Source organism: Coregonus lavaretus (genome assembly GCF_964263955.1).
Source record: "Coregonus lavaretus genome assembly, contig: SUPER_9_unloc_1, whole genome shotgun sequence".
NCBI classification, from domain to species: domain Eukaryota; kingdom Metazoa; phylum Chordata; class Actinopteri; order Salmoniformes; family Salmonidae; genus Coregonus; species Coregonus lavaretus.
In genome coordinates, this window is record NW_028167182.1 from 973471 (window position 1) to 985473 (window position 12003).

At 50.8% G+C, this 12003-nt stretch overlaps 1 protein-coding gene across 1 annotated transcript; it reads right to left on the reverse strand.

The window, feature by feature from the left end:
• Window positions 1–333: 333 nt before the first annotated feature.
• Window positions 334–6537, reverse strand: LOC311135517 (uncharacterized protein). Its single transcript, XM_084200862.1, has 2 exons — window positions 6472–6537; window positions 334–989 (listed from the first exon to the last, which is right to left on the reverse strand). The coding sequence occupies exon 2, from the start codon at window positions 876–878 to the stop codon at window positions 420–422; it is 459 nt and encodes a 152-aa protein (XP_084056988.1). The 5' UTR covers window positions 879–989; window positions 6472–6537; the 3' UTR covers window positions 334–419.
• Window positions 6538–12003: the final 5466 nt, after the last annotated feature.

The following is a 12003-nucleotide window of genomic DNA, read 5'->3' on the forward strand; positions in this document are numbered from 1 at the left end:
TTGTCAATTCCTTTAAAACAGCTCACATTTGAAATTCATTTACACACATAAAAACGGCATAAAGTGCATTAAAAACCAGCATTACATTACAGTTACATTTTAAAAGGTACATGTTGTTTATTTAAAACAATAAAACAATCCTACATAAAAGTACCTATTCCTGTAAAAGCCAATTAGTAAAAGCCATTTTAAAATGTGTGTACATGATTTAACAAAGTTAAAACAGTTTTTAAGACATAAAAAGCCTGTCAAAAAGTCCCTTTGTTAAAAAAGCTGTCTTCGGTCTTTTGTACAAAAACGGGGTGAGTCCTTATCGAAAAAGCCTCCTCTTGCTCTTCCTGAATCAACTCCGTACCCGTCCGTCGGGGCCCAGAGGAGACTCCTCCCCTAGGCGCATCGCCCTAGGCGCCGCAGCGCTGTCAGGCCGTGGCCGCCGGGACCTTGGGTGTTGTGGGGGACCCTTCGCCTGGGGTCGAGGCCCCCTGTCGTTCGTACCACCCCAGGGCTTCCGTGGCTACCAAAGCCACTGCCTGGGGGGTGGTCTCAACCTGTTTCCCTACCAGCAGGTTGCGGGAGGACCACAGTGCGTCCTTCAGACACGTGAGGGTGGGCCAGAGTTGTGCGAAGGCCTTTGTTGTTATAGGCCTTCGGCCCACCCCATACAGCACGAGCTGGGGCGTTAGGTCCTCCCCTGCTGGCAGGCGTGGGGAGATCAGGGGGCCTGCTTCCTTCCACAGGTCCCGTGCGGCTCTGCACTCCCAGAGCAAGTGCCTCACCGACTCTTCTTGGCCGCAGCCTGGTCGGGGGCACGCGGATGTCCTCGCCATGCCCCGGGAGTGCATAACGGCCCTGACCGGGAGGATCTCGTGGGCGACCATCCAGGACAGGTCACGGTGCCGATTCAGCAGAGCAGGATGGGACACGTTGCGCCAAACCGTTGAGGGCTCGCCTACAGCAAGCCCGCGCACTGGACACACCGGTTCCCGTTCCTGCACAAGAGAGAGAAGAGAGCGGTGTTTAGTTAAAACAGTGACAGGCTCTTTTTCCAGTTTAAAATGTCTTAAAAACTTTTGGAGCTGTGCATAGTGTGTGGGGAGCAGGAAAGAGACTGGGGCTCGCAGGTCGACTGGGATCAGCCTCAGAGACCTGAGGTAAGACCCCAGCCAGAACCGTGCGAGGGCCTGGGTCTTGTTGCTGACCGGGGAGGTGGCAAGAGTGAGATGTAAAGCTGTGTAGCGGCTGCCCAGGAACAAGTAGAGGTCAGGCAAGCCTTTCCCCCCCTTGAACCTGGGCCTCTTTACCACCTCCCTCCTCAGCCTCTCCCACTTGCTTCCCCACAAAAAATAAAACAACATCCGGTCCAGAGCTAAAAGAGTTTTTCGTGGGGGGATAAAAACAGAACTGATCAATAAAAGCACAGGTAAAATCACAGCCTTGATGATTAAAACCTTGCCCTCAAAAGTCAGCTGTCTCAGTCCCCAAAACCCTAGTCTCTGTCTAACTGTCCCTAAAGTCCCGGTCCAATTCCCACTACCACCTCCCTCCCTGTCAAATTTAACCCCTAGAACCCTAATGTCCGTCATCCTAACAGTCAGTGGTAGTCCTGTCAAGTCTGAGTCTGCCCACGGTCCGAAAAATTGGGCCTCTGTCTTGTCTCTGTTCAGTCTCGCCCCAGAGGCTCGTCCGTACCAGTCAGTCCTGTCCAGAGTCCTGTCAACAGATAAAAGGTCAGTGCATAAAATGTTGACGTCGTCCATGTAAAAAACGCACTTGGCGGTCATCCCCCCACTCCCCGGGATTCCCACCCCACTGATCCGTTGGTCCCTTCTCAAGACCTGTGCCAGTGGTTCTATGCAGGCCACAAACAGGAGGGGAGATAATGGACATCCCTGACGGACGCCGCAGTGTACTCCCACTGCTCTTGACAAATGCCCATTTACAAGGATTCTGCTGGTGATGTCCCCATACAGCAATCCCACCCACGCTAGAAACCTTTCAGGAAATCCCATTTTTTGCAGTACCTTGAAGAGGTACTGGTGCGAGACCCGATCGAAAGCTTTCTCAAAATCTAAATTTAGGACTATAAGCCGCATGTTTCTGTCTCTCGCATAACAGATGGCATCTCTGATCAGTACTAGGCTGTCCGTGATCTTCCTTCCTGGAATGGCACAGGCTTGATCCGGGTGGATCACCTCCCCTAAAACAGAAGACATTCTGAGTGTTAAAACCTTGGTAAAAAGTTTATAGTCAAAGTTTAAAAGGGTGATCGGTCTCCAGTTTTTAAGGTCAGTCCTGTCATTTTTCTTATGTAAAAGAGTCACTATCCCTGTTCTAAAACTGTCAGGTAGTCTGTCAAGGTGTTCAAAGTCAGTAAAAACAGTCAGAAGTTCGTCGGCTAAAACATCCCAAAAGGTCAGATAAAACTCCAAAGGGAGGCCGTCCTCCCCCGGTGATTTACCCCCTTTAAAATGTCTCAGTCCTTTGTCCAGTTCGGTCATCGTCAGGTCTTTTATTAGGTCGTCTGTGTTGGGTAAAATTCTGTCGATGTATGATAAAACCTCCTCCATTGTTTCCTCACACACATCTTTAAAACCAAACAGTTCCCCATAAAAATCCTCGACTACCTCTTTTATACCCTCTGTGTCTGTTTTTAAAAACCCATCTTTGTCCTTTAACCCTGTCATTATCCTACCCTTACTAACTATCTTCTTAAAAAAGTACCTCGTGCATTTCTCCCCCTCTTCTAATTCCCTTTCTTTACTTCTTAAAATAACCCCCTTACTCTTCTGTTCTGCTAAAAATGCCATCTCTTTCTTAACTTCTTTTATTTCCTGGTTAAAATCAAAGCCCTGTTGATTTAGGTTAAAATAACGTTCCAGTCGCTTCTGCAGTCCCAACATGCGTCTATCTTTTTCTTTACTTTTTCTCTTTCCTATCTCTCTAAAGAAGGTCCTCGTCTTACCCTTCACCATTTCCCACCACTGTGCTCGTGTGTCAAAGAAGTCCTGTAACGTCTGCCACTGGCTGAACTGCTCCCTGTACTGGCTAACTACTCTATCATCTTCTAAAAGGGAGCAGTTCAGTTTCCAGGGCCCTCTTCCTACAGTCACACCCGAAGTTAGTGAAAGGGTGCACGTCAGCATCACGTGATCTGAGAAGAAAGCAGGGGTTATTCTAGCATCAGTTGGCGGGCAGTCGCGGGTGAACAGATAGTCAATGCGAGAGGCTCTGGTGCCGTCACCACTGGTCCAGGTGAAGCCCTCCTCTCTTGGATGCAGGGTTTTAAAACAGTCAGTTAGTTTAAAATCCCTGCACAACCCTTGCAATAAAACGCTAGACCTATCTACCTTAAAATCTTCTCCCGCCCCTCTCCTGTCTGCTCTACTTAAAACACAGTTAAAATCCCCACCCACCACTAGAGGATCCCTCCCCAGCATGTGGGACTGCAGGTCTTCTAAAAGTGCGCACCGGTCATGTTTGTTATTAAAACCATACACATTTAGCACGTTAAAATCCCTCCCCATAAAACTACATTTGGCTAAAAGAGCACGTCCCCCAACCACCACTGTGCTCCCCTTCACCACCACCTGTGGGGTCTTGATTAAAATAGCAACACCATCGTTTTTATTAAAATTGGAACCACTCCAAATGGAGGGCCCGTGCTGCCACTTCTTCTCCCATTTGCTGTAAGAGGTTAAAAAGGGTAGACCACACTCCTGTAATAAAAACACATCTGAGTTAAAACTTTCTAAAAAGGATAAAACAGATTGTGCTCTTAATTCGGTCTTTATACTTCTAACATTTATAGTGGTGATGTTAAAAGCCATAAAAGAGGTTAGTAAAAACAGTGCTAAAGAAGAAAGAAGGCATTAAAACAGTTTAAAAGGGGTTATTTTTTAGAAGCTGTCTCTCTCTCCCTGCGGGGTAAGGGGGGATGGCAGGGAGAGGAGGTAAAAACAGGGTTTAAAAACGATTCTTGGTTGGGGGAGTTTGATGGGAAGACCCTGGACTCATCCTCCCCCTGGGAGCTCTCCCACTCCAACTTCCCCTTTTTTTCCTCGCCCTGTTCGGGGTCGGAGAGCTCCTCGGCGTTTCTCTTCCTTAGGGGAAGGTGTTCGCCCAGGGTCTCTCCCACCTTTCCCACACTCTCTCCGCTTGACAGTGTCGTTTCCGACACTGTCATCATGCTGTCCGACCCACTTGGGGAGCTCTCACTCAACATTTCTCCAGAGCCGTCTTTCTCGGCCCTTTCTCCTTCAGAGGTCGCTTCAGTCTGGGGCGGGGGGGTTGGGGTGGGGAGGGTTTTTGCCTCCACTCCCACTTCTCCCACCACCGCACCTTCCGCGCACTCCACCTTATCTACCACTTCCTCCACTACTGCCACCACTTCCTCGACAACCGCCACCACCTCCTCCACTACCGCCACCTCCTCCGCTACCGCCACCACCACCTCCTCTACCACCTCCTCCACTACCGCTACCTTGGCAACTGCCGCTTCCTTCTTCTGGCGCTCGGAAGCCCGGTCCGCAGCCGCCGCCTCCATCCTGCCAGCCCTGACCTTATTGGCCCAGGAGGAGGGGCAGCTGCGGATGAGGTGGGACCGCTCGCCACAGAGGTTGCACGACCTTCCATTCGTGCAATCCTCGTAGCGGTGGCCCACCTCCCGGCACTTCATGCAGACCACCTTGTCACAGGCGTCTGCTAGGTGGCCATGTTCACCACACTTACGGCACAGCTTGGGCTGGTCCTGGTAGTGAACATGGCCCCTGTTCTCTCCGAGGACTATGGTGGATGGGATGGCTTTCAACCCACCATAGCCCCCGGGATCCTCCCTTTGCTGGACAGTCACCCTCCAGGCCCCTGTCCAGATCCCGTCGGGATCCTTCACCTGGGTCAGGGGCCCCTTCACGTTGCAGTACCTGCCCAACCATACTGCAACGTCCTCCGGCTGTACCGTTTCGTTGTACATACGGATAATAACAGTTTTAATGCTATTATCCGTCAGCTTAATCACCTCAAACATTGCTGCGAGGGATCCCTGCTTGTTCTGGGAGTTCTGGAGTTTCCCCCAGAACTCCCTCAGGAAGCTGGCGTCGGCGAAACTGACATCAAAACCCTTCCCATATGGGAGGGTTAGGATGCAGTTCACCTGCGCAGGAATGAAACGGAGTTCCTTTTGGAGGAATTTTCTGGAGAAATCCAACCGGGATAACTCCATTAATTTCCCTCCCTTCTCCTTTAACAGGAGGCGCACGGCGTGGTGCCTCCGCATGCCAGCCTGTGCTGCTGACATGATGGAGGCCCACTCCCTTTAACCCAACACCAGTGATAAAAAAAAAAGACACAATAAAATAGTGGGGGAGGCTGGCAGGCCCAGCTATGCTAAGCTAACAGGGCCTACCAATTCCCGGGACACAAAACAAACTACCTAGCACAGCACCCAACTAAACTTATCAACAATAGGGAAAGACTGTGGGGGGAAGGGGTTTAAACTAAACACAAAAGGACACGAGGGGAGGATGGGAAAAATAATAAAAAACACACCAAACAAACAAATTTACAGGGGATAGGAGGCTAGCAGGCCGCACTAGCAAGTCAGACTAAACTGACAAGCTAGCAGGCCGGGTGCTAAAACCTCCCAGTTGACAAATTAAACAAACAAACAATCAAACAAGCAAACAAGAGGGACACGAGGGAAGGATGGGAAATATAATACAAAAAACACACCAAACAAACAATGTACAAGGGCTAGGAGGCTAGCAGGCCGTGCTAGCAAGTCAGTCTAAGCTAACAAGCTAGCAGGCCGGATGCAAAACCTCCCAGATGACAAAACAAACAAGAGTGGAAAATGGGTATAAAACGAGGGAAATAATATGGATGGGGTGACAGGACACAGAAAAAACCAACAAATACTCACAAAACAAGCCAAATTGAGGGGCGAGGAAGGCTAGCAGGCCTCACCAGCAGGCCAGACTAAGCTAACCAGCTAGCAGGCCGGCCAGCCAACAAAATGGCCCCCCAAGTGAACACAAAAGTCAATAAACAAACCAAGACAAGGGAAAGTTCAGGGGATGGAAATACAATTTGAGGGGGTATGGATGGGTTACAGGGGGGGTACAATACGAACAGAAAGGGACAAACAATGCCTGCCAAGCCTAAGGGGCGAGGAGGCTAGCAGGCCAGCCAAGCTAAAAGCTAGACAGGCCGGCCAGCCAGCAAGCCAACCAAGCTAGCAAACACAAACAGAAAACAAAGGGGTAAAACTAATGGGAAACTAGGGCTACAAGGATGGGGAAACACAAAGAACAAAAAATAAGAAAGATAAGAATAACAAAAGAAACAACAACGAGCAAACACAGAACAGATAATATTTTTTTGGGTTTTTTTCTAAAGTAAACACAAAAAACACACAACAACAAGCTAACACAAGAAAATAAATAATTAAAGAAAGGAAGAAAACACTTAACTCACCCTACAGATGCTGGTGCACCTGTAGTCCACCACCAAACCACCACCTACCAGGACAAAAAACAATAGTGAAACAGGAAAAAACAATTTTTAACAAAGCACCATTTTCAGATCACTTCTCAAAATCAAGTACAGCGAGATACTACACTTGATCTTAGCCAAAAGGCCGAGAAGCGATAACCCACAAATTGAACCCTGCACCCGCCGGGCGCCCGGGGGTCTCGGGAGACCTCAGCGGTTTGGCTAGTGTGCTCCTCCCATCGCCACCACTCCACGTTTCCATGGCGACAGGCAAGTGTTTTTTTCTCCAAAAAGTCGCTAATGCGTCAAGTGTTTCTCCAAAAAGTCGCTAATGCGTCTGCGCGGCAGGCAGGCAGGCAGACGCCGTCTCTGTTGATTTCTCTTGAAACAAGATATCGGGCTCTGCCAGAAGCAAAGCCCCTCCAAAAATACGTTGAACTCGTAAGTGTTCCTCTCCACGGAAGTCTTTAGTAAAAGGCGAAAGGCTTGTGCGTAATGAAGAGAAACCAGAGTCGTATGGAAGTCAGAGGTCGGGGCCCGAGATGCACTCTGTTTACTCAAGGCCGGCTTCTCGCGGGTTGTCCCCGAACCCACTCGCCAAGTTTTCGGGGGCTGTGCAGGGGAAAAAGTCACAGACAAACACACAGACAGACACAGACCCACTATCCTGGTGAAGTATTTGTTCTTTTTTTGGTGAAAAACAGACAGACAGACAGACAGACAGACAGACAGACAGACAGACAGACAGACAGACAGACAGACAGACAGACACTATCCTGGTGAATGCCAAACCAAATAACCTTTTTTTTTTTTTTTTTTTTTTTTTTTTAAGAAAAAGGGCGGGAAAACGCTGGACCGCACGAAAAGCGCTTCGCCCTTCTTTCAGTTTGGAAATTTTTTTTCCCCTCTCTTCTTCTGCTGGCTGTTTTACCTACCTCCGTGTAGTTGTTTTCCTTGACAATGGGAGAAAAGTGTTGCACCGTTCCCGGAGGTACTGCAATACCGGGTCGATGCGTGGAGCGGACGGAGCAAGCCCCATTTCCGACTCCCTGTTCGAAAAATCCATTTAATATGGGCCTTCTCGGATTGGGTGGTTGGTCATACACCCCCATATGGAAACCATCCGGTTGACACTATGAGAACCAGGGACCGACTCCTGCCTCACGGGAGGCCGATTTTGATGCACTTTTCTCGGATTGGGTGGTTGGTCATACACCCCCATATGGAAACCATCCGGTTGACACTATGAGAACCAGGGACCGACTCCTGCCTCACGGGAGGCCGATTTTGATGCACTTTTCTCGGATTGGGTGGTTGGTCATACACCCCCATATGGAAACCATCCGGTTGACACTATGAGAACCAGGGACCGACTCCTGCCTCACGGGAGGCCGATTTTGATGCACTTTTCTCGGATTGGGGTGTTGGTCAGACACCCCCATATGGAAACCATCCGGTTGACACTATGAGAACCAGGGACCGACTCCTGCCTCACGGGAGGCCGATTTTGATGCACTTTTCTCGGATTGGGTGGTTGGTCATACACCCCCATATGGAAACCATCCGGTTGACACTATGAGAACCAGGGACCGACTCCTGCCTCACGGGAGGCCGATTTTGATGCAATTTTCTCGGATTGGGTGGTTGGTCATACACCCCCATATGGAAACCATCCGGTTGACACTATGAGAACCAGGGACCGACTCCTGCCTCACGGGAGGCCGATTTTGATGCACTTTTCTCGGATTGGGTGGTTGGTCATACACCCCCATATGGAAACCATCCGGTTGACACTATGAGAACCAGGGACCGACTCCTGCCTCACGGAAGGCCGATTTTGATGCACTTTTCTCGGATTGGGTGGTTGGTCATACACCCCCATATGGAAACCATCCGGTTGACACCATGAGAACCAGGGACCGACTCCTGCCTCACGGGAGGCCGATTTTGATGCACTTTTCTCGGATTGGGTGGTTGGTCATACACCCCCATATGGAAACCATCCGGTTGACACTATGAGAACCAGGGACCGACTCCTGCCTCACGGGAGGCCGATTTTGATGCACTTTTCTCGGATTGGGTGGTTGGTCATACACCCCCATATGGAAACCATCCGGTTGACACTATGAGAACCAGGGACCGACTCCTGCCTCACGGGAGGCCGATTTTGATGCACTTTTCTCGGATTGGGGTGTTGGTCAGACACCCCCATATGGAAACCATCCGGTTGACACTATGAGAACCAGGGACCGACTCCTGCCTCACGGGAGGCCGATTTTGATGCACTTTTCTCGGATTGGGTGGTTGGTCATACACCCCCATATGGAAACCATCCGGTTGACACTATGAGAACCAGGGACCGACTCCTGCCTCACGGGAGGCCGATTTTGATGCACTTTTCTCGGATTGGGGTGTTGGTCATACACCCCCATATGGAAACCATCCGGTTGACACTATGAGAACCAGGGACCGACTCCTGCCTCACGGGAGGCCGATTTTGATGCACTTTTCTCGGATTGGGGTGTTGGTCAGACACCCCCATATGGAAACCATCCGGTTGACACTATGAGAACCAGGGACCGACTCCTGCCTCACGGAAGGCCGATTTTGATGCACTTTTCTCGGATTGGGTGGTTGGTCAGACACCCCCATATGGAAACCATCCGGTTGACACTATGAGAACCAGGGACTGACTCCTGCCTCACGGGAGGCCGATTTTGATGCACTTTTCTCGGATTGGGTGGTTGGTCATACACCCCCATATGGAAACCATCCGGTTGACACTATGAGAACCAGGGACCGACTCCTGCCTCACGGGAGGCCGATTTTGATGCACTTTTCTCGGATTGGGTGGTTGGTCATACACCCCCATATGGAAACCATCCGGTTGACACTATGAGAACCAGGGACCGACTCCTGCCTCACGGGAGGCCGATTTTGATGCACTTTTCTCGGATTGGGTGGTTGGTCATACACCCCCATATGGAAACCATCCGGTTGACACTATGAGAACCAGGGACCGACTCCTGCCTCACGGGAGGCCGATTTTGATGCACTTTTCTCGGATTGGGGTGTTGGTCAGACACCCCCATATGGAAACCATCCGGTTGACACTATGAGAACCAGGGACCGACTCCTGCCTCACGGGAGGCCGATTTTGATGCACTTTTCTCGGATTGGGTGGTTGGTCATACACCCCCATATGGAAACCATCCGGTTGACACTATGAGAACCAGGGACCGACTCCTGCCTCACGGGAGGCCGATTTTGATGCAATTTTCTCGGATTGGGTGGTTGGTCATACACCCCCATATGGAAACCATCCGGTTGACACTATGAGAACCAGGGACCGACTCCTGCCTCACGGGAGGCCGATTTTGATGCACTTTTCTCGGATTGGGTGGTTGGTCATACACCCCCATATGGAAACCATCCGGTTGACACTATGAGAACCAGGGACCGACTCCTGCCTCACGGGAGGCCGATTTTGATGCACTTTTCTCGGATTGGGTGGTTGGTCATACACCCCCATATGGAAACCATCCGGTTGACACTATGAGAACCAGGGACCGACTCCTGCCTCACGGGAGGCCGATTTTGATGCAATTTTCTCGGATTGGGTGGTTGGTCATACACCCCCATATGGAAACCATCCGGTTGACACTATGAGAACCAGGGACCGACTCCTGCCTCACGGGAGGCCGATTTTGATGCACTTTTCTCGGATTGGGTGGTTGGTCATACACCCCCATATGGAAACCATCCAGTTGACACTATGAGAACCAGGGACCGACTCCTGCCTCACGGAAGGCCGATTTTGATGCACTTTTCTCGGATTGGGTGGTTGGTCATACACCCCCATATGGAAACCATCCGGTTGACACTATGAGAACCAGGGACCGACTCCTGCCTCACGGGATGCCGATTTTGATGCAATTTTCTCGGATTGGGTGGTTGGTCATACACCCCCATATGGAAACCATCCGGTTGACACTATGAGAACCAGGGACCGACTCCTGCCTCACGGGAGACCGATTTTGATGCACTTTTCTCGGATTGGGTGGTTGGTCATACACCCCCATATGGAAACCATCCGGTTGACACTATGAGAACCAGGGACCGACTCCTGCCTCACGGGAGGCCGATTTTGATGCACTTTTCTCGGATTGGGTTGTTGGTCATACACCCCCATATGGAAACCATCCGGTTGACACTATGAGAACCAGGGACCGACTCCTGCCTCACGGGAGGCCGATTTTGATGCACTTTTCTCGGATTGGGTGGTTGGTCATACACCCCCATATGGAAACCATCCGGTTGACACTATGAGAACCAGGGACCGACTCCTGCCTCACGGGAGGCCGATTTTGATGCACTTTTCTCGGATTGGGGTGTTGGTCAGACACCCCCATATGGAAACCATCCGGTTGACACTATGAGAACCAGGGACCGACTCCTGCCTCACGGGAGGCCGATTTTGATGCACTTTTCTCGGATTGGGTGGTTGGTCATACACCCCCATATGGAAACCATCCGGTTGACACTATGAGAACCAGGGACCGACTCCTGCCTCACGGAAGGCCGATTTTGATGCACTTTTCTCGGATTGGGTGGTTGGTCATACACCCCCATATGGAAACCATCCGGTTGACACTATGAGAACCAGGGACCGACTCCTGCCTCACGGGAGGCCGATTTTGATGCACTTTTCTCGGATTGGGTGGTTGGTCATACACCCCCATATGGAAACCATCCGGTTGACACTATGAGAACCAGGGACCGACTCCTGCCTCACGGGAGGCCGATTTTGATGCACTTTTCTCGGATTGGGGTGTTGGTCAGACACCCCCATATGGAAACCATCCGGTTGACACTATGAGAACCAGGGACCGACTCCTGCCTCACGGGAGGCCGATTTTGATGCACTTTTCTCGGATTGGGTGGTTGGTCATACACCCCCATATGGAAACCATCCGGTTGACACTATGAGAACCAGGGACCGACTCCTGCCTCACGGTAGGCCGATTTTGATGCAATTTTCTCGGATTGGGTGGTTGGTCATACACCCCCATATGGAAACCATCCGGTTGACACTATGAGAACCAGGGACCGACTCCTGCCTCACGGGAGGCCGATTTTGATGCACTTTTCTCGGATTGGGTGGTTGGTCATACACCCCCATATGGAAACCATCCGGTTGACACTATGAGAACCAGGGACCGACTCCTGCCTCACGGGAGGCCGATTTTGATGCACTTTTCTCGGATTGGGTGTTGGTCAGACACCCCCATATGGAAACCATCCGGTTGACACTATGAGAACCAGGGACCGACTCCTGCCTCACGGGAGGCCGATTTTGATGCACTTTTCTCGGATTGGGTGGTTGGTCATACACCCCCATATGGAAACCATCCGGTTGACACTATGAGAACCAGGGACCGACTCCTGCCTCACGGGAGGCCGATTTTGATGCACTTTTCTCGGATTGGGTGGTTGGTCATACACCCCCATATG